The 25,509-nt window shown below is 38.3% G+C and overlaps 2 protein-coding genes across 2 annotated transcripts; both read right to left on the bottom strand.

Moving 5' to 3' along the window:
• Positions 1 to 221: 221 nt before the first annotated feature.
• ptger4a (prostaglandin E receptor 4 (subtype EP4) a) lies at positions 222 to 3,820 on the bottom strand. Its single transcript, XM_054610413.1, has 2 exons — positions 2,749 to 3,820; positions 222 to 2,326 (listed from the first exon to the last, which is right to left on the bottom strand). Exons 1-2 carry the CDS (start codon positions 3,526 to 3,528, stop codon positions 1,757 to 1,759), a joined length of 1,350 nt encoding a protein of 449 aa, XP_054466388.1. The 5' UTR covers positions 3,529 to 3,820; the 3' UTR covers positions 222 to 1,756.
• An 11,074-nt stretch (positions 3,821 to 14,894) lies between these two features.
• mrps27 (mitochondrial ribosomal protein S27) lies at positions 14,895 to 22,572 on the bottom strand. The gene is made up of 11 exons (XM_054611369.1): positions 22,482 to 22,572; positions 22,119 to 22,196; positions 20,594 to 20,664; positions 20,397 to 20,455; positions 19,715 to 19,829; positions 19,142 to 19,220; positions 17,939 to 18,054; positions 17,740 to 17,842; positions 17,481 to 17,623; positions 16,160 to 16,321; positions 14,895 to 15,374 (listed from the first exon to the last, which is right to left on the bottom strand). The coding sequence occupies exons 1-11, from the start codon at positions 22,552 to 22,554 to the stop codon at positions 15,126 to 15,128; spliced, it is 1,248 nt and encodes a 415-aa protein (XP_054467344.1). The 5' UTR covers positions 22,555 to 22,572; the 3' UTR covers positions 14,895 to 15,125.
• Between the last annotated feature and the right edge of the window lie 2,937 nt (positions 22,573 to 25,509).

Here is a 25,509-nt window from a genome sequence, read left to right as displayed (position 1 = left end):
AACTTGGTGCTCTTATTATGAACTTCCGTTTTATGTTGACAATATATGATAACATGAGAACGTTCATGTTTGCCGTTTAATGATAGCATGGACGTTAATTTACAGCTCCGGTATATAATGAACATATACTGTATGTCTTCCTGAAGTTCTCAGTTCTTACCGTTCAACTTTAGCACACACAAAGTCATGTTTACAGATATGGAAAGTGATACAACAGCAACTATAGGTCCAAATATTTAATTCCACAATACAATATAAAAGGAATACAAAATAAAGTGCATAATTTCAAGATTACAAAATAAATTAAAAGACCTTGTTGAATAGGCGGCTTGTTTGTCAAACTCCACCTTTAACCAAATATCATTATACTGTACAATCTTGAGGGGCGTGCTATGAAGCATTCATCCACACGAACAAGCTTGTCTAAAATGAACAGCAACAAGGGAAACAAGACAGGCAAAAATGTGATCCGTGACATGAAGCAACAATCTGGAGCTGATTTAATAACAGGGAAAAGGAGGCAGACTTTGTGCTTCAAGACATGAAGCTCATTTGAGTGGAAAAGCTCAAACAAACGGGGGTTCAAAAGTTCAGTCTATTATATATTGTGGTAAGAGTGCAGCTCAAGGTGTCAATTGACTAACCAAACATTAAAAAGGGGAATTCGGTCATTGGAAAAAATGTGGCACAGAATAGGATCGCAGAACACCTTTGTCCTCCCTGACCTTTTCCGTCATTTTGACTTGACAATTAAACAATTGTGTGAGAATGATCATCAGAATGACTGCAAATGAAGATGAACTGTTCTAACTGATGCAAAACATTCTGTAATGTCCTGATTTTCTGGGAATTATGAGCATGCATTCTGATCAAGCAAATACTTCTATGGTGTGGATAATCCCTTTAGAGTTGTGATTTATTGATTAGAAACTTCTCCTAGAGAAGAGTAATTTTATTTTTTATATCTAAAACATCATTTTTCTCAAGCTGACAGGTGTGTTGAAATATCTTCATCTTAGTACTTGGAGTGATTAACAGCCCATTTTCTGTAGCGGCAGAAAAAATAATATTTAGTGTTAATGACTTTGGACACAAAGGTCTTATAATTTGAGATGATGTGTGTGTGTATTCCAGAGCCCAGGAACAAAAACGTTGGTGTTCACCACATAGTAATACTGCACTGTATATTAGTCATGGAACTAACACATGTCCTTCAAAAGAGCTGTACAACAGAGTTTTTTCTTAAAACAAAATCAATCCTTACAATGGCAGCACACATGCCAGTGATTACTCATAAGTATCACATTCAATACTGTTTTCATTTTACATTTTGACCACAAAGTGTGTGACTAAATTATTCTAAATTTCTGGCTCCATCTGCTTTACACTCAAGGTTTTCCACATTTGATTGAACAAAGTAGCTGAAATTAGGAAGAATAGCTTTTCCATCACTGACACTGAGTCACGAAGTGGGTCGTCTCTGTTAGAACATCTGTTTGGGGCAAAACGACAAAATCTGCTCACACAGTCAGAGTTAGTCACCACTTGAGGTAGCTGGGTGCTGAAACAGAAAACAACAGGACGATCACAGCAGGGAAACTCAAGCATCATGTGCCCAACTTCACAAAGGCAGTCAGTTATTATTTTTATTTACCTTCCCCGATTTTTCACAGGGTTAAGAGTTCACTTTTGGAGAAGTCATACAGTAGACAATCTACTTCAGAGCAAACCGAGAACTTTCTCCTTCAGAGTTAAGTTAGATGCATTTCTCCTCCTCTGTGTCAGTGCTCAATGACACCTTGAGTGCTGGGTTTTTTGGGCATGGCAGAACTGAAAGGTCCTTGATTATATTTGGCCCTTCTCTACTCTGAACCTCAACACTGCACTGCTCAAACAAATAAGAAGCTTGCGAGTTCCTGACCGATGAAGTTTGTGAACCAGAGACTCTGTCCGCCTCGTGGCAGGTTCCTTTGTACACGTCACTTCCCTCTGGCAGGTAGAGGAAGGTCTGGGTGCTGCTGGTGAAGTCTCGCAGGTCGTGGGAGGCCAGGGAGTGTGAGTCCCGGTTCGAGATGGCCGAGGAGAGCTGATGAGTGTCCATACAGTGGCAGTTCCCCTGCATCTGTTGCCTCCGTGCTCCCATCTTGCAAAATAAGCACTTGATTTTCTCAATGAGCTTGAGGAGAACAGCCTTACGTAGCAGGATGTAGATCCAGGGGTCAAGAATGGGGTTGAATGAGGCAAAACGTATTGCTCGTAGGTCAGGGTTTTTCTCAAGCCTCAGCTCCACTGGAGTCTTATACAGCTGGTTGAGAAACACCTGAGCCTGCAGAAAAAGAGAGAATACAGATTGAGTTGATGAGAGGTAAGTGAAAAGCACACTAATGAAAACATGGAGCACCCAAGGAGAGAGAGAGCAGGGAAAAGTTATTAAATCCAAATAGAAATATGTTTGAACGTTTTCTCTAGTAACCAAGTCGATTTTAGATAAATTTCCATATAAAAAATAAATATTAAGAACCTTTCTGTGTAAAAAAAAGTCTTGCGTAAAACGTGCATTATGATTAGAATGAACAAAATTGTATGTATAGTGGCTTAAAAAGGGCAAGGAAAAGGTAATTAAGTACAACAATAATACATTCTTACTTCGCTTTCTAATCATCCACTTTAATTTGGATCGAAATGCATGACAAAAATATGTGCGTAAAAGACCAGTGCGTAAAGGACAAAAAAAACTTAATAACTTACGACAAGTGGTATGGAGCAGATAAGCACCACTGCCGAAGTGCCTATAAGCAGAATGACCATCTGGATCTCTGCACCGGCCAGACGTCCAAAGCTGCGTCCGATCCTCGGCGGCTCCACGGTGCCTAGGTCGGTCCCAAGCGACGTCCTGCGCACGAAGCGCCGGTGCATTCGGATCAAAGCGGCGCAGACCAGCACGTTACAGATAACAGTGGCGAGGATAAGAAGAGAGCTGAAACCCGCATACATATATGAGTAGGCGGCTTCGCTGGTCTTGTTGCTCCTCCACTCTAGAAAACACCAGGTTTGCGGGTATTGCTTCTTCACCTGTCCGAAGCCGACAATCGGCAGGGCGCAGAAAAGCGCGTTGGAGATGTAGATCGCCAGCAGGGTCAAACCCGCCAGTTTTTGGTCCACATAGTCGTTGTAGAAGTAGGCATGGTTTATAGCGATGTATCTCTCCACCGACATGGCACAGATGATACTGAGACCCGCCAGGGAGAAGAAAAGTAAGGTGAATCCGAAGTACTGGCACAGCGGGTCCTCTCCCGGCCACGATCCTTTCACGTAAGTGGCGATGGTGACCGGACTGGCCAGCAGTGTGCCCAGGAGGTCCGTGACTGCCAGTCCACACACCAGCGTGTAAAACGTTGTTTCCTTCTGTTCCTTGCGAGATTTACAAAGAACCACGATGGCGATGACATTCCCAACCACCCCGAAAATGAACATAATAGAGGGAATGGTCGGGACCATGATCCTCCCTGTCATCGTGTGATTATTCATTGCTATGTCCTTTAACCACAATTCAAGACTAGTGTAACTATTTTTTCTTAACGCCAGTATTTCCAGTCCAGACCAGGAAACTTATTTGCGCGTAAAAGAAACCGGGGCAACATTGTAAAAATGTGGGGAAAAAAAGTTTGCACCTTATCTTAAAACCAACTTCTAAAAAAAGATCTCCCCCCGGCAGAGCATCCTGGCTGCGGAACTATCAGTTCCTCCGCTCTGCAAGGCAGAAGCACATTTCACTCACCAGGGTAAAGGGTAAAGGCAGCCAACAGACACCAGTGGTTTCATTGACATCAGGCTAGTTTTCTGCAGGGATCAGTCCCTCCCCTTTATTTCTTTCCACAGCCCTCATAAACTGGTGCTGGGAAGGTCTTGGAAATATTTCGTAACACCATCACAGAGAAGTTAACCTAAAAGAACAACAAAAAATATAAAACACAACATTTTGTATTTTAAAAGAAAGTCACAAAAGTGACTTAAAACTCTTACAAGTGTAAATGTGTGCTTTTAAAGTTACAATAAGATTAAATTAACATTGTGTTTATTGTCATATTTTAGGCAATTAGTTGAGGCTTCTGGAGCAAAAGTGGTCAACAGTTTGATAATAGCACAGGCCAAAAATGGGTTCTTTGTTAGAACCGGCTTGGAACAAAGATAATGTTGGAAATAAAAACATGATAATAAAATATGATTCATATAAATACACTCCTGGTACTTTCTGTAACACCAAAAGAACAAAATCAGGTTTATTCTCAAAGGATTTCCTGACAATGGAACTTATTGGGTAAAAGGATTGAATTGTGATCTTTGTTTGCTCCATAATTATGGGTAATAATCAACAAAACATCAAACCATTAATAATTTGTTCCCGGTTCTTATTCTGATTGGTTTACCAAATGTCATGCAAATATATTCATAAACCTGTCCGCTATTCTGCTCAGTCTTAATGTTTCTAAGAAAACCAAAGTTGAAGAGCCTGTTCTATGACCATGTTGTGAAAAGAACATTTTATCAGGCCATTAAAATTCAGTCCTCTAACACATTTTGTCTCAATAAGAGCTTGTGTTAATGACAACAACATTATTTAATTTGTACCCGTCATTTAGGGGTGAAAAAAATAAACACTGTTCTGCACCAGTGTCCCTGACATGATGGCAGGTCTTGTGACTTTAACTAAGAAACTAAACATGTGATCATTCACTCTGTGTGGCATGGACAAGATCTATTTATAAAAAACTCCTGGAAGTCTCCAGTGAGACTGGTTCTACTTGAAGTTATAGGGTTGGTAAACTTCTTCAAACTGCTTGTTATGTTTGTAGAAATTCTCATTACATCCCGACAGCAATCAATAAATGCTCTGATGATGAAAAAAAAAGTAAAATCTGGTATCTGTGGCTGTAGCAAGACTGTAATAAGCCTGTCCACCTACGTGCATTCTACCTGTGGTAAAATGCCACTGTGGCTTTGGAGGAAGACCTGAAGGGACTGGCTGTCAGTGTTGCCGACTTGGCAAATTTCTCGCAAGATTTAGCGACCTTTGAACCTAGTGCTGCTTGCTAATTTTCATCAGAAAAGAGTTGGCAACAATGTGCTGTTTTTTTTTCAGTTGGGTAATTTTTAAAATCTAACATATACTCTTGCTAGTTTCTCAAGATCACAAACCCTGTCTTTAAGACCGGATTTGATACCTAAATGCTGCATTACTGTATTGGAACAGCAAACGATCCAACATTAGTATTAGCTGCTATATAGCCTCCAACCACAAATAGCAGCACAATGGTGCTGTGCAGAACCTCAGTTGGTTAGCGAGGAAGAAATCCTACGCTATCTTTGATTGAGCATGTCTTTATTGGACTATTCAAAAATAGCTGAAATGTGCCCATTGTATCATTTTTCAAATAAGTCAGAACAACATTGTTAAACACAGTGCTGTCTATTGAATACTATTGTAAAAAAACAGCTTGCACAGCCAATAGAAGTTATTAGCAGCAAACATTCAAGCAGATTAGCTTGTTAGCTCGGCTACCATCTTGATTCTTGTTTTTTGTTGCTTTCCCTTATGATTCCAACGAATGACTATTCCCGCTCAGGACTTGCTTTGACAAGCAAACCACCAACATCACCATGCTCAGGTGGGTGGGGTTTAGCTGTGCTGGTGATGTCAGCAGTGGGCGAGGGACACCTGTGGCTGTCATCAGTGTGTGATGTACCTAACCCTGCGCCAACAGTCAGTTGCATAATTTGTGAGAAAGCAGCATGTTTTCTTTGGTCAAAGCAGTAGGATTTCCAACACTTTGAATAACTTCAAAAAGCTCAAATCTGAGTGCGCAAAAACACTCATACTACTTCAGAGTGTTTCCTCCACGTAGCCAGACTGCGACTGCTGTCCCGTTGAACAGTGAGGAACCGAGACCCTGAGCCCTGCTGCTTGACGTCAGCCCACCAGACTGACCCTGTGCTCTTGGAAAACACACTTGTTGTTTTCTTTGTTGCCACTTTCTGGCATTAATTTAAACATAGAAAAGGAGGAAACCCTCTGTGATTATGGGCGCAGTATAGCCTTGGAAAGAAAACATATTTTCTTAAGCATGCCAGAGTGTAGACTGTATATAGCATGATTGGCCTTAACGTGTCAACCCTTTGAAAAACAGCCGTTATGTAATGTGTTTGCCACCCTGTGCATATGAATGAAATATAATTTCAACCTCCTCTTGAGTTTTTCTGTACATGTGTGTCTGCTTTCAATCCTCGCAGAATGTTCTGTAAGTAGATTTGAAAGATTAGACTTCACATGAATGTGCTTTTCCTGGATTTGTTTGTTGAAGTCAGATAACCTGCAGCGTGGTAACACTGCAATGACCCCTAGCACTAGTGAAAGAATCAATTTTCCCTGTAAATACAACTCACGCCTGTGTTTCGTGGATAGACAATTGCACAGCCTGTTTGGACATTTGTTTTTGTGGTGGACTTTGTAGTTTAAAGAAAGCAAAGAAAGAACAACTTCCAAAACACACTTTTTCCTCCATGGCTTTAATTCCTGTGCCAAACAATTACTACATTGTGAAACATTACTACATTCTTGTAAAGAATTTCGTTGGCTCTATAGACTCTTATATACTCAAAGGAGTGCCAAGTTTCTTTGGCACTCCTTTGAGTGCCAAAGAATCTGAATCTGGGTTCATCTGGGTTGCAAGACACGTGACTTTGTGTCTTGCAACCCAGAGAGCCATAACCAAGGGAGGAACACAAGAATTGCAATTACAGGTAAGTGTGCATACTGGATTGGCCACAATATTTAGGCGTACCTCTGGACAATTTCCCTTGCAACAATGTGTCTGTTTCGATTTAACATGTGGGTTGAACCTATGATTCCTCACCTGAGATTATGGTTTGTCACAGACCTTTTTGTTTAGAAAAACAACGGCTACCTTTAGAGTTGAACGTGATCTCTGTGGACATGTCCCGACACATTTGGTAGCTTATGGGACAAAGAAAACGGTCCTCGATCCAGGTTTACTGGACACACCCACATATTTAATAACTGACAAAACCGACTCTGTATAAGCACAATTTACATTTTTGTCAACTGACTTGTATAATGCTGATGATTTTAACTTTCACAATAAGAAAAGCAGACATGAAGACAATTTCAAGCTAGTTGAAAAAACAATCACATTTTTGGGTTACCATAATGTTTCCACATTTTTTAGCTCTTTCTCAAATATATCGGCTTAAAGGGACAGTTTTGGGACTTACACATTCACTTTCTTGCAGAGAGTCAGATGGAAAGGTTGATAGCACAAGTCTGTACAGCAGCTGGCTAAATTAGCTTAGCATAAAGACTGGAAACGGAGAGCTAGCCTAGCTCTTTTCTAAAGGAACTAAATCACATATCAGCACCTCTAAAGCTCACTAGCAAACATGTTACATCTTGTCTCTTTAAACAGTGAGCTTTTGCCAGGCAACTGGCGTACCTTGGGATAGGAAGTTGCTGGTTCAGCGTTTATGGTAAGCTAAGCTGCTTACTCCAACGACATATTTACACAGACACTGAGCCAACTTTGCCTAAATGTCAAACTAGTCATTTAAAAGAGTTGTTTATGAAGTCAAAAATAAACTTTTATCTCAACTTTCAATCTGTTTTTCATGTTCTAGTGAAAGAATCAAAGTAGCTACCTGGAAGGTTGCAAAAACACTCATTCACTAATGTGTAAACTAATATACGTTAAAAAAAATAAAAAAAATAAAAGCAACGTTGGTTCAGAAATTGTTTGGCAGTAAATTATAGGGGTTTACAATATGCAATAACATTGGTTCGGTTATTTAAGGTGGTTGCTTTGTGTCAAATACAAATGCATGTTAACAGCACTTGTTGTAATGAACCTTGATCTCAATATAGATATTTTTTTTCCACATTCCTATCTTAAGTGTTAAATTCTACTTTCCAATATAGCAGTTTACAGTAACCTAACTAATTATCATCCGTGGCGTCACTCCTCTCAACCTAAGTCTGGGATTCCCAACATTTTTGAGAATAAAGCCCAAGGTGGGAGGGTTGTTGTCCTTCACACCCTGCTTGCAGTCCTTTTGTAAATGGAAAGTTTAGAGAGTTTGGACGTGTTTATTCTGGGGTCTGGTAGATTTGTAGATAACATCCGTATGCGATCTCACTCAGCATAACAAAGAGAATCAGATGTAAACAGTTTGAACTGGCACAGAGTTTGATATGTGATGCCAACATGAAAACAGAAATGCTTTGTCTGCTTTTTGAAATTATTCACAGCGAGCATATCATTAAACAGTCTTTAATTTGTTTGGGCAGTCGACTCTAAGTCATCAAATGTAATCATATCAGATCTCTAACTCCTTGAAGATATAGATTCACAGTATGCAACCGCTGTAAATATGACCTTGAATGACCTGAGCATAAAACATCCCCCCAATGTCAACACCTCTGTTAATACAGTTAGCGAAAGTCATCTAACCCAGAGAGTTTAGTCTACGCTTGAGGCTTCAGGACTTTAAAGCCTGCCACAATACAAAAGCATGCAGGGACAAGCTCATTCAAGTCAAAATGACAAAGAGCACAATTATGCGCTTCGCATTTTGCATTAAACTTAACAGAATAATTTTCCTGACCTTCCAGCAGGACGGTTTATCCCTAAAGAGGGTATGACTCATATCATAGCAACAGTCAAACAGCAACATAATGGGAAGATGCTTCAAACGTGTTAATGCATCCAAACTGTTTAGTTTCCTTGGACAAACTGTGAGCCCTATCACTGCTGAACAAGTGGACCATTTGGTTGTAGACATTATTGTGGCAATCATTAACAAGGAGCAGAAACTCAAATCCAAATTAAGGACATTTACTGCTGATCTTTACATGACCAGGGTACCCTGGCTGCCCATTAGAGCACAATGGAAAAAAAGAAGAAAGGATGTTATTTTGCTGATGATGAATAAATTAAGGAAAATGATGCAAACCTACTTCCAAAGTGCCAAACAAAAACAAGAGAGCAGAACCCGACCGGCACGGTGTCTCATTTAATCAGCTCATTTATATTCCAACTACTGAGTTTGTGAATTAGTTTTGGACACACTGGATTCTGTCTGTGCCAGCTCACTGAAATGCAGGGGAACTTACAGCTCCATTCAGATTACTGACGTACAGTGTATGTTAGTGAGAAGGTGAGTTTTATATTCATGACCTGCAGTTTAAGTAACATCTCTTTCAATTTAATCTGCCACCAGCAGTTGGTTTCATTGGAACATCATGTTGCTATGGCAACAGCTACTGGCAAGGGTGCATATCAGTTACAGTTTAACTGTGACTTTGGTCAGATCTGTGACCAAGCAAATTTTGGCAGAAATATTTTATCTGCTTCCCAAATACCCTTGTTGTAGCATTATCTGTGGGTACACTGTTGGTTTAGCTGTTAATTGTGATCGTCAATTTGTTAATTTACTTTTTCTGCCAGTTTACTACTAATCAAGCTAGCCATAATATTAGCTGTTTGAAGCAAATATGTTGCTAATAAAACATTCTAAGTGATCTGGGAACCTATCGGCTATCAGTCTGACAGCAGATAATCCTTCTCTGATAAGTTCAAATATTTTGTACAAGTACAAAAATGATACCCAACATGCTTACAAGAGTGAGGAGCTGCATCTGAGCAGCCAGCAGATAGATTCGGCACCAAGCACCATGTTAAGTCAAGCACTATATTTACTAGATCAGTTATTCTGTTGTAATTCATTTTAAGTCTTTAAGGAATAGTTCAACAATTTAGGAAATGCGTTTATCCACTTTCTTGTTGACAGTTAGATGAGGACGGATTACTGGTCACGGGTAAACAGCTAGAATAGGCTTTGTCAAATGGTAACAAAATCTACCAATCTCCATTTTTAAAGCTCACCAACATGCATGATGAGGACAGAAAGTTAATTTTTTTCCTCAAAACCCAGTAGTAGCTTATCCCTAATTCAAATTTGTTCTCTCCTAATATTATACTTAATTAAATTTGATCCTTATTATTGTATAAGTATTGTATGAGTATTGTATAATCTAAATTTTAACACGTGCCTCGTTTTACTTCTATATTGTTTACAATTTGTATAGTCTTGAAATGTTAAAAAAAATGTTTTATTCGATTTATGCATGTAAAACCCCCAATAAAAATGTGTAATCGTTATGAAAAGCCCTTTAAAAAAATCTTGTTAATCTCTACATAAAAATAACAAGCTAAAATAAAAAATGTTGGATACTGATTGATGGGATGATTAAAGGAGAACAAAATGTGCATAACTGATTAAACTGATTAATCATCAATTTTGTTGGCTGCCTAACTGCAACATATGCTGCTTATATCTTACAGGATCATTTCTCTTTGATGATATATCAAAACAATCATGTGATACATTGTTCTCCTGAAGCAATCAGCCATGTTTTATCTTTTATCTTGTTGCTTTTATAAATTTTTGATCATGGCAGTGTTAGTGTTGTGCACAGAGTTGCAGTGCTGCTTCCAGAGGGACAGCTGTGATATGTCTCGCCTGATGGTAACGTCATCCCTAGACACTCAGACGTGATTTAGCCACATAACCTCAGCGTTAGGTCAATACTCACACGTTGTTGCACTGAGTGGTCAGAGGTCGAGAGAGATACTGGAAATGTCGGGCAGCACCATATGTCTAGTGTGTTTACAGTTACAGTTACAGACTCAGCTGCAAATTTTACATTATAAGTAACTGCTAAATGCAGTTGTAAGTTTACATCATGTCAAAAAAATCCCAAATGACATGCAATGCAGTAAATGCAGTTCATCTTATAGTAATGTTTGACGTGTCAGTTATTGAGCAAACATCCCATTACATGTTTTTCACTTGGCATTTGTAATGATCTACTTGAGACCATCATTAAGCTTAGTCTGAAACCTCCGCTCCCCTTACTTTTCCCATGAATGGATGGCTGCATCCCATTCTATTTCTATGGCTGCATCCAACAATATCTATTCAATTAAATTAAATTCAGTTTATTTTGTATAGCCCAGAATCACAAATTACAAATTTGCCTCAGAGGGCTTTACAATCTGTACACATGCGACATCCTCTGTCCCGGAACCCTCACATCGGCACAGGAAAAACTCCCCTAAAAAAAACCTTTAACAGGGAGAAAAAAGGAAGAAACCTATGGGAGAACGACAGAGGAGGGATCCTTCTCCCAGGATGGACAGAATGCAATAGATGTCATGTGTACAGAATGAACAGCATAACAGAGATACAACACATTCAATGTATATGACATAAATTATTTATATAATAAGACTTATAATAACAGCAGCAATTATTATAGTAGAATTATAATTATGAATATCTGTAACTTTCTGTAACAGACCTACTTTGTGCAAAAATTGGTTAGGTGTGTTGAGGGTTTGAACTTCTCTCTCAAGCTCAATGTTGAATATGTTCAAACAATGATGTCTGTCACTTTACATGTAACCGAGTGCAACATTACATCTTTCCCCTTTCTATGATGGTGGGCTTTTCACCACACTTTAGGGCCATTAGGGAACATGTATTTAAACACTTTTGCCATCAACTTGATTAACAAATAAGTTCATATTGAGCACACTAACAGCTTTGGCTCATGTGGCCAGGAGTTATGAGAACTTCTGCCATGCTACCTTACTTACTTTGTGACTATTTGCAACTGTTGACTAGCAGTTCAAGCAGCAGATACTATAAATCACAAATGCAAAGGAGTATTTATGTAGTAAACATAACCAATTACATAATATGACTCACAGTTTATATCAAGTTTTGATTTATACTGTATATCAAACTGACAAACATAAAAAATATAGTCACAGTTTTGAGACTGAGAAGGGATTTCAACATTGTTTGATTAACACTACAAACTACAAAGAAGATGTTTTAAATTGAAAAAATCTGCTTATTATATATTTATATAGCAGCTGATGATGACAAAATAACAAATGGACCAGACAGCAAATAAATCCAATTTCTAATTACGGCTGCTTGCCAGCCTAATTTATTACTGTTTAATATGTGAGCAATACAACAGTGTCAGGACGCATAAAAGCCACGAATACCCTCAAAGCAAACAGACAGACAAATTAACCATTATTTGTTTTCACTTATCTCTTTAAATGTTAAACATGAAGCAGCTGACTTTGATGAATAATGAAAGATTAATAAACACGTTTCACTGGAGCCAAGAGCAACACGAGCAGCAGCATTTTATCCTGTAATCCGTCTCAGACATAAATCACACCTACAAAATCAAAAATAGGAACCTAATCATGCTGACTTAAGTGATAGGAAATGAGGGGAAAGAAACACAGAAAGTTTGTATTTACATGAAAAGGATAAAAATACACAAAATCAGGCATTTTGTAGAAAGTATTGTTCAGAGTTGATAATACGTACTGAACCTAAAAGATGAGAGGATGTGCTGGCTTTATTATAAATTCTCTTACCAGCTGAAGTGCCTTTATTCTACTAATACGGTTTCCTAGTAGAAATAAACCTTCTATGTTTTCTAACTACAGTAGCAGGTGTTCTGTGTCCAGGCTCAACACTGATCATGTCTAATGCATCCCCTCTTCTCTTCCAGATTTTGTAATATTTACATATGTCAAATAACCCATGACACATATCCCTTACAAACCACTCCTCCCTCTCCATGAAAACACACAGAGGTCTTTAAAAACCTGGGCTCTGGGCATCAGATAACCACTCAGGTGAATGTCAAACTTCCTGACTGTTTGTTTCTCTCGCATCCCACCTGATTGATTTCATTGGCGGTGTTAGCACACCTGTTTGACTCTTGTTCAAACACCTGCAATGACGGCCAAAAAAACCACTTGTGTTACTTTTAAATCAGTGGTTTTAAGTTGAGTGTGAGGACAAAGGATGATGAATTTATTTTTCTTTACTGCGGATTAAAGCTAATTCATTGTCCACAGATTTTACACAGCCAAAGCTTTAACAGTGGGAGATTAGCATCACACAAAAAATGACCTTTGGAGATAAGCAATTATAAGATAAAAGACTTCATGTAAGGAGAAAATATAGTGGCACTTTTCTTTTGGATAATTACATTTTAGGTAAAAGTAATATTACAGTTTTAGGAGATCAAACTATGTATTTAACTTAACTGTTTCTGACCCTTTGTAAATGTAGCAATGACTATACATGCACCAATAAATATGTTTCAGAGCCACAGTAATGCTGTTCATATAGTTTAGAATGAATAAACTGATTTAATTTGATCCTTAAACCATTTATTAGCATTTTGTGACTCAGGCACGTGCGGTTTTGTGAGATTTCAAAAGTTACCAGTTACTTTGTTATAAAGCAGGTCAGATGCTTTGACCACATTCCATACTCTATAATCCAAACAGAGTTTACATTATTCTTTAATCTACTCATGTGTAAACCTCCATTTAGTTATAATACAGCCAACTGGCTCTAAGCGAGTAAGCTACGTTGACCCTGAGTTGATATTTGTGATCTTTCTAAGGTTGATAAAGTAAATAAAAGAGGTTGATATAAGTAACCCACTCCATATTGACACTTAGATCCTCTGGACAATTTCCCACAGTTATACACCCCTGCGCATCTTTTATTTATTAATATACAATACTTATATTTATACTTGTATGTAGAAGTTAAATGTTTATGCCTCCCTTATCCTACTTTGCTGTCCTTGTTTTCAGTCTATTTCTATATGTACGCTGAGAGCGACGGAAAAACCAAAGTCAAATTCCTTGTATGCGCACGCATACTTGGTAAATAAAGCTGATTCTGATTCACTTTGACACTTTTATTGTATACTTGTTTTAACGTACTCTTATTTGTATATTTGTTACCATTTTTATTGTACATTTTCATATTTCTATTTTTAAATGATGTCTTATACTTGCACTTTGTTTATTGTTTACTGTTATGCACAAATAAATCACCTAGCCAAATTCCTTGTATGTGTAACGTACTTGGCAATAAACAGCTTTTCCGATTATACAGCTTCTGATTTCGATTAGTATCCAAAATAGACAAAATATGAGTAATTATATAAAATGGCTAAATTACATTTCTAATGCTCATATATTAGAAAACCTTGAGAATGGGTGAAGAGCTGCTCTCAACAAAGCAGTCAGTAAGGAGCCTTCGTGTTTCAGCATTTTGTGCCGCTCATTCATCCCCAACTGCATACCAGGCTGTTTCCCAAGACCATGTTCTGAATACTGAATAGCTGCAACATAATGTTGAATGACTGCATTATGTGAACAACCACAACAACATTTTCTTCTCCAGAGATCTATTATCTTATCTTTCTGCTAAGTCTAAACAACTCAGGCTTTACTTGACAGTTAATATGCACAGATTTCCATGCATCAGCTGATGCTGCACTGTCATGTTATTTTCATACAGATGTTCACCTGTGTGTATTGTTATAGTTATCAGGATCTATACTGCATAATTTATGTTTTCCTTAGAGAACGCAAATGTTTTTGGCTATAAATGCATTCCTCTCCATGCAAAGAATCTGGTTCTCTCTAGATCGGCTATCAGCAAATCCTTCAGTGCAAAACCCCTTTCAATCCCTGTGAGAAAACTCACAGGAACGCACAGAAAACACACGAACACACACGTACAGACGACTGAGAGCAGAGGGGAAAAGGAGTGGGAGGATGTGATGGTAAGATCTTTTTGCTTACATGAGGTCACCCCACCATCAGGCTTAACAATTGATGTGTGCATACGTTCCAATGATATCATTCCAGAAAAACAAAAAATGTGAGAAAAAAATTCTGATACAAATGAAATGTGTTATTTTCGACAATATATTTTAATTTGCCCTGTTTAATTCTATAAAACAGAGCCATACTTACCTACATATCACATGAGCACACAATCATTGATATATACAAAAGTAACTAGTGACACGAGCAGATGACATTTCTCCATTTTAGAGACATAAAACTCCTGTTAAACAATTTTTCAATGTGCAGACGTGATGGACAGTTCAGAGATCTTGATTCAGCCCCATCTATGTCTGGTCTCTACGCCTGCTGGGCTGCAGCCTTGGCAGCTAACCGCTCCTGTTTCTCCTGCTCAGCCTTCACCCTCATCTCTTTCTCTCTCGCGATCAGCTGCCTATTCTCGGCCTCCCAGGCCTGCACTCGGCTCAGGTACTGCTCCAAGTCGGGTTTCTCCGCAGCGGCCAGGTTCTGCTGGGCCAGAGCGGTCACTGAGGCCTGGAAGGAGGCTGAGTCCACTTTACCCTCCGACTCCAGCTGGCTGCTCAGTTCCTGAAGAGGCAAGAAAACAAAAAGAAGGTTGAAGCACCAAATGGGGACCTCATCACAAGTTTATCTAAATATCTTGAGTGACTTAATAAATACATAAACATTACTGTTGTGAACCACAGACTTTAGTTCTGCACATGCTGTAGACCTGTGCATCTGTGAAAATGTTTTTGTAGTCCTGGCTAGTCAGACATTAAAAGACACTGACCTGTTGAGTTTTTGACCACTGTTAATATGGAGCAATGTTTTCATTCCAGAAAGTCACCAATAAAACCATCTCTCTGTCATTAAATGGGCATTTCCCTCTGCATTTTGACAAATCTTAAATTAACAAAACAGTATCAGTGAGAAGGCTGCTCCCTGCCTGCTAAATAGTTGTTTTATTATTAAAAACATGGAGATGGCCCAACCAGCTTTCTGCTGCACAGCTCACTGGCATGGACATTGCTTGAGGCTACAAAGTCTTATCTCAACATAGGTAACAATGACGCACTTTTAATGTCTTAACCACTAATGAAGACCATTTTTTAAAGCAGATAATTGTTTTGTTTTTCATTAAAAACACAGTAATTTAACTAAGACTATTGATTGTGTGTTAAGTTACGGTTATGTTTAGGAATCAATTAAAAAAAACCAAAAAAAAAAACCTAAGTACACTATCCACACATGTAAAACTCCCAGTCATGACAGGAAACACTGTTTATCACACGTTTACGTTTAAGGAAAACTGATGTAAATTCAGTTGCTCCATACAAAAAGCACACCTGCTGTACCCAACAAACACCCACCTTGAATCTGCTGACATACTGAGGTAGCTTAGCCTGCTCGGCCTGATCGTCTTCATCTATGGTGACTTCTTTCTTCTCCTCCTCACCTGCTGACTCGGCTCCAGAGGAGTCGCTGTCTGAGGTAGAGGACAGTTCCTGCAGCAAGTCATTCACGTAGTCCAGCTGTAGAACAATGAAAATTAACTTTAAGTATGCAGAGAGATAATTATTTTCCATTTATTATGTTCACAAAATCAATGTAAAGTGCAGTTGCGAAACAGCTGTTACTGCCTGAAAAGCGAATCTGAATTTATATAAAATGTCTTAAATAAAAGTTACACATTTTAGCAAGATGCAGTTTGTTATTTAAAGATTACAGGCATGACGAAAGAGGCTGAACACTTCACTTCTTAATCTTGGGAAGAAGTAAGATTAACTATCGCCTGAGGCGGCAGCACCTTCATCTGAGATGTAATATTTCCTCTCTGTCCTACGGTGTTATCTGCTCTGTCTACATTATTGCTGTGCCGCTGTCTGACATATGCCGCTGAGTTCCTACTGCAATGATTCTCACAGACGTCTTCTGTGCTCCAGGCTCTTCAAAATCTCATTAGACGTGGACAAAACTGGGCTATTGGACTGGACAGCACAGGCCGGATTAGAGGCGCCACACCCGACTGTGCATTGGTGCAAATATGTATAAATAACAATATGACAGCATGTGTGTGTCTGACACCCCACCTGGAAAGTAACAACTGTCTCTACTGTGTGTGTGTGTGTGTGTGTGTGTGTGTGTGTGTGTGTGTGTGTGTGTGTGTGTGTGTGTGTGTATCGATTATAAAGACTAGAACCAGGAATAAATGTCTAGCTTACATTCATCAAAAAAAAAAAAAATAATATGCCTTTCACTTTCTCCAAAGCCTATTTAGTTTTTTGTTTTCTGTTTCTTTGTGACATAAATCAGTTAAGGATGTAGCAATCCAACAGTATCCCATGATTCAGATTACTTCAACTCAGGCTATCTGTTGATACCCAGAACTGATCTGATACCAGTGCTCTCTTTTCCCCAAATTTAAAAAAGCTGTTTCCATCACTATGGTGTGTTTTATGTGAGGTTACATGATGCCAGGCAGGGATCAACAAAATAAAACAAGCAAATGATAAACAGCTTAATAATCATCAAGATCTTAAAACATACATTTTTCTATACAACAATTTCTTCTTTCAGACGATTTGTTTTGTGCAAGATGAGCATGCACACACACACACACACACACACACACACGCACGCACACACACACACACACACACACACTTTGAACTTGATTTTCTCAGCCCTTACTGTGTCTTTGGACAGCTTGACGTCACCAGAAGCAGTGGCCACTCTCTCCATGACATCCAGCGCTCGGCCCAGATATCCGTGGCCCCAGAAGAGAGGCATCCCTTTGAACACGGCATGTATGCCCTCTAACATCTCCACCTTGCCTAAATAGGGAAGGAGAAGGAGACTAAATGAAACAAATGGTGTAATGAAAGGATGGTGGCTGAATCTCATTAAAAAAATACAACAACACAGTGGGAGAAGAAACTCATATTAGCACCTAGCAGAGCATTGCCTAGTAGCTGAGCACTGAGGCCAACGGTGTTGTCTTGCTTCATTCCACAGATGAGCAGTGATGCTCCCAACGCCCGCTCCTCTGACACCTGAACACAGCGAGGAACAAGAGTGAGCATTATTAGAGAACACGTTCGATAGTCCTGCAGCGACAATCAAATGCTGATGTGTTGTGTTTCACTCACGGTGAGCTGTGGTCTCATTGCCCGGTAACTGCCCAAGGCGTACAGAGACAGGATCTGTGTGGAGGGAAGGTCGAAGGCCTCCTGAAGCATCACCTCTTCAACCACAGAGCATGCACCTGTACATTTAAAACAAAACACATTAAGTCATTTTCAGGGATTTCTTCTTAGTTATCATAATTTAAAATGAGATTGAATGTGATGCTTTTCAACTCACTGCGCAATGGTCACCTTTTACAAAACTAAAAAGTGTAGTATTATTCTATATTTTTCTAATTGTAAACTAATCCCATAAAATAGCCAAGACCCTTCAAGTTTAGTACAAATTTTTAAAAAGACATCCAGAAAATCTGAAGAAGATGCAAATGAATGCACATTTTTTTCATCCACTAAAGTCATTTGAATATTAGGGGTTAATAAACAGCTGGTAGCACTAATTCACCAGTCGGGTCTCATTAAACCATTGCAGTAGAGAAGAGCGCCAGTCAAACCATACACATTATCGCAAACAAAATTTGAGAACGTGATAAAAACATGGCATTTATGTTTGTTTAATGTACTTATCCGAGGAACGTAAATCTCCCTAATGGTCTACACAGAACTTCCACTTTTTTTTTTTTTTTTTTTTTTTTACATTTCCACTAAGGTTTTTTACGTGCAAAATGAAAATGTGCAAACAAACAGTTTCATTTTCAGAAACCACTAATTGACATAAATGTGAGTTAAATTGTTTTTGAAAAACAATGTACGACAAAGAAGAATAATATATATCAGTATTTAGCTACAGAGGATCAATTCATTAAACATAACGAAACAACAACAACTGATGTGAGTTGCAATACTTAAGTTTTAAGTACATAAGCACTAAATAAACAGTGAAATCATGATTTTATCTAGTGTAATCAGAACTTTAACATGCAAACTGTAATACCAACTATGTGCCTTCACTATCTGCCAAAAACTATATAGTGTTTACTTTCTCATGTTATTGCAGAAAAAAGACTCCCGCTTCCCGTTCACCTCTGTCTCAAACAAGGAAAAGACATGTTTGAAATATGATTTTAGCGATTTCACAGACTGCCTGTTCCCACTCCTCGAAATATTTAACATCAACAAGAATGTGTCAGCATAGATTGTACTTCATTTCAGTTCGTCTGAACCCTGTTTTTTCTAAATGTTTGATTGAAAACATGCTGAAAACCTTACTTTGAAAGTCTCCATCCATAATGTAAGAATCTATGAGCAGGTTGAAGGTGAAGTCATCTGGGAATATTCCATACTGGACCTGCAAACACACACATGTTTTTTTTACATTATTTATCCATGAACATTGACTTTTTACCATTCATGATTTGGTAATAACACGACACCAACCAACCAACACAACATCAGAGGCGGCCATACTGACGGAGTATGCTCCGTTTGTCCTCACTGTAAACACGTAATGGCCTATTGTATGTCTCTGCTTTTGGAATAATTCAGTGACTCCCAGATACTAGGACTCATTCCGGAACAGTACACAAGCTTTGGTGAAAATGTCAAACATGTTTGATGTAATTTGTGCTGCTCAGATCAGTTTGAAAATGCATCTGGGTGGTTAAGATTGGATCTGTGATCGCTCACATTGCTAGATAACTGCAGATGTCGGCCCTGGTCAGGAAGCTCTGATCAGATTTCCTTTCTGATTATAAAGATGAGTCTCCTTTACACTGACCAAAGAGTCTTCTGTGTTCAGTTTATGGTTTTAAATATGAGGAGGGTTTATAATGTGTTGTGTACCTTGTTTTTAACTGTGTGCAGGGCCTTCTCTCTGGCCCCGTATTTTAGACACTGCCTGATCCAACTGTGAATGGTCCAGTCTCTCAGGTACCAACAGTTTGGGCTGTGGCGAAACCTGGAGGGATGAAAAACATAATTTATTTCCTTTTTTTATATATTGATCACAGTTCTGCTTTATCAATGTGCAAGATGATATGATAAGAAAGACGCGAGGAAGAGGGCAGATGACATGCGAACAAATTTGAATGTCACAAGAAACTATTTTGGTTGCTGAACCAAAAAAAGGCTCTTCCTAAAAACTCTAGCACTTATAACCAAAATCCAAGAGTCTAATCACACCAAGGATAATTTAATCATTACGATTTACAAGCTTCCAAAGTGGAAAAGTAGTGATTCAATCTCACCCGATTAAATGAAAATAAATGTGCATTGAACAAGGGTGCGATTGGGAAATTTACTAAATCTTATAATCACAAGAATGGGTGCAGATTCCAGAGGAAGGAGTAAACAGGAAAGGTCTGGAGTTGCCTCGAACAAAGAAAAGCATGTGACTGAACATAAACCAAAACAGAAAAACCAAACAGACAATTCATTCCAAGAAAAGCCCACACAACATTGGTACCACGCAAAACCAAGGAAGCAGCAGAAACGGGTGCAGAAAGAGTAAAATGATCCCTCGTACTTGTAAAGGTAGTACTCCGCTTGATCAACTTCCTCCCGGGATGAAATGTTGTCAACAAACTGAAACACAAACAGAAAATATAAAGTTACGGAAAACCTTGTCCCCACTGTCATCAAATCCAAACTTATTTATTGATTTATGAGTGACAGGTTAACCAAAAACAAATAAAATACAGGCAATTTAAATCTAGAGCTTACCCGGGACACAGTCAGAGAACTAACTGGGAGATTCCTGTCGTATGTCCTGTCCATAGTGGTGGCCAGTACAGCTGTAAGGAAACCAACAAAAACAATAACAAGTTCATCATGTTCTATACAATCTAATCAGAGTGTATTTTACTGTATGGCTGTTTATATTTATACCCACACTATTGAACAGTTACCAATCAGTGCAGCATGAGAGCGCAGTGCTACACTGCCACCCTGTGTCGATCGAGTGCACACACTGTAACGTTTCGTGTTCGACTGTTGCATGCAGCTCAACATGCAACAAAAATATGCCTTCATTCTTTTTGACATAAAATCACCCACAACATTACTTCTAGGTGTGGATATATGTAAACTACACATCACATTTTATCTCAAGTTTAACTAGTTTATATTATAGCAGGACACAATAAAAAAAAAACCTTAAACAAGCTTTACTTCTGTCTTTAGATTTGTCTTAAGACAAAATGAAACATAATAAAATTACAGAATAGACAATCAGGTCATTCAATGGCAACTTTTGGATCTTGACATTTTTCAATACCTTCAGTCGGTAACCAAAAAGTAAGGACGTTCCCAATTTGGGGCTGCATCTCTTACAATTTATACTTTCCGACTAAAAAACCTCACATGCAGGAGATAAATGTGTCTCCTTTGGCCTGAATTTGAAAGATGCAACTTATACTAAACTTAACTTAAACTTATTTGAACCATTTTATAGCTTCTATTTTGTTTGGTTCTTATTTGCCTGCTTTTATTGTTAAGCAATTTGTAACGTGTTTGTTAATAGCTGTATAAACGCAGTTATTACTATTATTGTTTTAATCATTATTATAAACCATTATATTCAATATTCAACCTTTTTATTTCAGACACATGGGTCCATATAAAACAACAAAAAATACATACAATATAATACGGGAATACGAGAACACGAAGACACAGGTATAGTCATTGCAGTACAAAAGTCACCAACTGGTTAAAAGACAGAGACATCTGTTCCAAAGTTTCCACAAACAAGAGGAATACCTTGTGTCACATTGTTTTGGCATTTATGATTATATTTTAGAGTCAATCAATCGACATGTAAATTTGTAAATAAAATTCCTCAATACAGCATGAAAAGTGGGAACATTTCTAGTCACAAACATGTGACTTGCACTTGCCCATCTTGGGAGTTTGAGCAAGATTCTAAAAGCATCATTAAAAGCCACCTGAAGCTTTTTAATGTTTGCCTTACTGTAACTGCACCACCAGTGGGCTGTATGCAGTGGAGTACAGTAGGCTTTAAAGAGAGCTGTTTTAACATTATCAGTGCACATGGGAAATGTATCTGTGAAATATCTTACTATATTTAATAGTTCAATAGACCACTCAGGGTTACATGGTTGATTAATGACATTCTGTACATGGAATAGGTCACGAATTAGGTTGTTCTGGATAATGCCAACAAATCCTGACCTCTATCCACGTTGTAGACTGTAGTTTTCATTGTCTGGACCAGTGTATCTCTTACCCAGGTTCTGAGGATCCTTCTCTCTCGCCTCCCACGCTTTGGTATCTGTGTAAGCTGCTGAGAGTATCCATCTCCTGGCTGCGAAGACAAGCAATCAACCAGGTCATGTAGATACAAATAAAACATATCTATAAGGTGGTTATCATTACTTCAAGAGACCTCAACAACAGCAAACTGCGTGTTGAAACCTCAGAATGGTTCCCATAACGTTAGCTACAGTTAGCTAACAACATGAACTGGAGACATTTAGCTCTGAAACATCTGAATAACGACAATGAAAAACCATAGAAATAGAAGGTAAAGAACAAAATGCAATTATATACAACTATAGCTTTGTTGTCGGCAGATGCAAGATGTGTTTACCTGAAAGAGACGGTGATAAACATTTAACTTTGACAGCTGCAGTCACACATCGCTTCCAAATAGACGCGGCCATGTTTGGACGATACCAATTCTTAACCGGGACGGGGTGTTTGATATTTCCCTCAAATTGGCATTAGAGGGTTATACCAAAAGTGAGACACAACGGAAATAGGCTACTAAGAGGCACTAAGCCTATTACGTTATATATTTTTTATGAATTATTTGCACTCAAACAGTATATTGCTAAATATTCACGAATAACGTTGTAAAGGCACAACTTATTTAATGAATTAATTAAATAATGAATAATAATTACACAAGCAAATCTAATGTTTATAACAAGCCTTATCAGATGAGAGGTTTGGCTTCGGAGCCTGTTTATATTGTTTTATGAATGTAAAATTATGCAGAAAATACAAGGTACAACATCTCATGATATACAAGAGTTAATGAGCATAATCAGCAAATGAAAAATAAGGATTTCCCTTTCTAAATAACAAGAAAGTTTAAGTCTATATTTAGCCTAAATCTTTCCAATTTAGAAGGCTTTAAGCCTTAATCATTTGTAAGAAGAGTTATCCCTTAAAGTTTAAGGGATAACTCTTCTTACAAATGATTAATCCCTTTTCTTCTACAAAAAATGTTCTTGGACAAATTGTTTTCAGATTGATTGACATCAGTAAAATTCACACCTAAATTGGAAGGCTGGATAAAGTATCACTGTTTTAGAAGTGTTCTCTGAAATGAAATTAGGAGGAATCTATTGAATATAAATGTAATTAGGGCTCTACACATTACAGTAGAGATATTTCAACAATAGAGGGCGCTGTTTATGTAAAGAGGAGACAAAGACCTGGCGCAGCTTCACATCGCCCTGTGGCACTGCACATAAAGCAATGAAAACTCTCACTGTTAGATACTCAGCATGAAGGATGACTGCTTCCCAAGGCTTGTAGGGACATTATATGTATGCAGTCATGTTTAAAAGATAGCAGACAATCCTTGGAATAATAACACACTGTCAAAGTAAAGCATGAGGGATGGTGACACCCTAAATTTGGACGAGAGCTGTTTTATTTTCCATAACATTCCTTTAACGTATATCTATATTTTGTTGCGCCCAGCAAGGCCTGTGACCTGTTGTCCTTTTAACTCGCTCATTTGTTTATGAAGACAGCCCTCAGCTATTATTACAGCAAGGTTTCTTGGCTGTGGGTCAAAGGAGGTGACAGGTTGAGACTGGGGTGGGACAGTGTTGTGAAACAAAACATGGAAGAATTTCAGCACCATCTCGTTTTCTCATTTGCCAGCAAAACAGGAAGCTCCTACACGAGCTGCACTAGAGAGAACTGACAGGAAATAAACATTTCTACACGCACAAGTGGGGATATAGCTTTCTTTTCAGGAATATCCTCTATTTTGTTCTATTGTTGTGATTCGTTTGTGAGCTGCTGTGTCCTCTTGATGGTTTTGTTGGAGACAATACTTAGTGCTCAATCACTTTTCATCAGAAGTCCTATCTGAAATGTCTTTCTACTCATTTCTACTCATCTGAAAAGGTGTTTGTTTGTTTGTGGACGTTGTCTAGTGATGCAAAGAATCAGATGTATTTGTTTTCAGTATCTCAGTTAAGCGGCCCTCCTGTCTGCTCCTTTTTTATTCCATAGCTGTAGCCTCACATAGTAAAGCACATTACACAGTAGTATCTGGATAGGTAAGTGAGACAGAAAGGCATGTGACACACAAACACACGATGACAGTTTGTTGGGTACTTTTTACCAGCAACAAGAACACTATTGTGTACAGTCACTGCCTATGACTGTGTTGTTATGCAATCAATCAAATAGGAGAATCACCAGTATTATGCTGCTTATCATATTGATTTGGAGTTTTATATATTTGCAGTTAAGTTGAAAACAAATAGCATATTAATGATGTGCAGGAAGATGGAAAAAAGCCCCTCAAGTGCTTATAATTGGCCTCCAGTGTAATAGTATAAAAAAAATACTTGGCAAACATATATATAAAGGTTATGACCTTAATTACAAAACAAAATTGTAAAACAGTGGTTTAAGTCTTTTATAAGGAATGCACTTAAAGGAAGATGTAGCTTTAACCTTACCTTGATATATACAGCGGGTAAAATAAGTATTGAACACGTCACCATTTTTCTCAGTAAATATATTTCTAAAGGTGCTATTGACATGACATTTTCACCAGATGCTGGTAACAACCCAAGTAATCCATACATACAAAGAAAACCAAACAAATAAGTTCAGAAATTAAGTTTTGTGTAATAAAACGTAATGACACAGGGAAAAAGTATTGAACACGCTTACTGAAATTTATTTAATACTTTGTACAAAAGCCTTTGTTGGTAATGTCAGCTTCAAGACGCCTCCTGTATGGAGAAACTAGTCGCATGCATTGCTCAGGTGTGATTTTGGCCCATTCTTCCACACAAACAGTCTTCAAATCTTGAAGGTTCCGTGGGCCTCTTCTATGAACTCTGATCTTTAGTTCTTTCCATAGATTTTCTATTGGATTCAAGTCAGGTGATTGGCTGGGCTGTTCTAGCAGCTTTATTTTCTTTCTCTGAAACCAATTGAGAGTTTCCTTGGCTGTGTGTTTGGGGTCATTGTCTTGCTGAAATGTCCACCCTCGTTTCATCTTCATCATCCTGGTAGATGGCAGCAGATTTTTATCAAGAATGTCTCGGTACATTTTTCCATTCATCCTTCCTTCAATTATATGAAGTTTGCTAGTGCCGTATGCTGAAAAACAGCCCCACATCATGATGTTCCCACCTCCAAACTTCACTGTTGGTATGGTGTTTTTGGGGTGATGTGCAGTGCCATTTGACCTCCAAACATGGTGTGTATTATGGCATCCAAAGAGTTCAATCTTGGTCTCATCTGACCAGACTATATTCTCCCAGCATTTCACAGGCTTGTCTAAATGTTGTGCAGCAAACTTTAAACGAGCTTCAACATGCTTTTTCTTCAGCAATGGAGTCTTGCGTGGTGAG

Source organism: Anoplopoma fimbria, chromosome 13 (genome assembly GCF_027596085.1).
Source record: "Anoplopoma fimbria isolate UVic2021 breed Golden Eagle Sablefish chromosome 13, Afim_UVic_2022, whole genome shotgun sequence".
In the NCBI taxonomy this organism is placed as follows: domain Eukaryota; kingdom Metazoa; phylum Chordata; class Actinopteri; order Perciformes; family Anoplopomatidae; genus Anoplopoma; species Anoplopoma fimbria.
The sequence above is the reverse complement of the archived record's forward strand: the minus strand, read 5'-3'. Positions and strand labels throughout refer to the sequence as shown.

Bases quoted from the DNA above. Each gene is read 5' to 3' on its own strand.
- mrps27 (XM_054611369.1), bottom strand. From the start codon at position 22,554: ATGGCCGCGTCTATTTGGAAGCGATGTGTGACTGCAGCTGTCAAAGTT. The intron at 17,624-17,739 runs GTGCTAATATGA...TTCCCTATTTAG, and splicing joins ACTAGGCAATGCTCTGCTAG to GCAAGGTGGAGATGTTAGAG. The intron at 16,322-17,480 runs GTAAGGGCTGAG...ATTGTTCTACAG, and splicing joins TCAAGCTGTCCAAAGACACA to CTGGACTACGTGAATGACTT.
- ptger4a (XM_054610413.1), bottom strand. From the start codon at position 3,528: ATGAATAATCACACGATGACAGGGAGGATCATGGTCCCGACCATTCCC. The intron at 2,327-2,748 runs GTAAGTTATTAA...CTTTTTCTGCAG, and splicing joins TCTGCTCCATACCACTTGTC to GCTCAGGTGTTTCTCAACCA.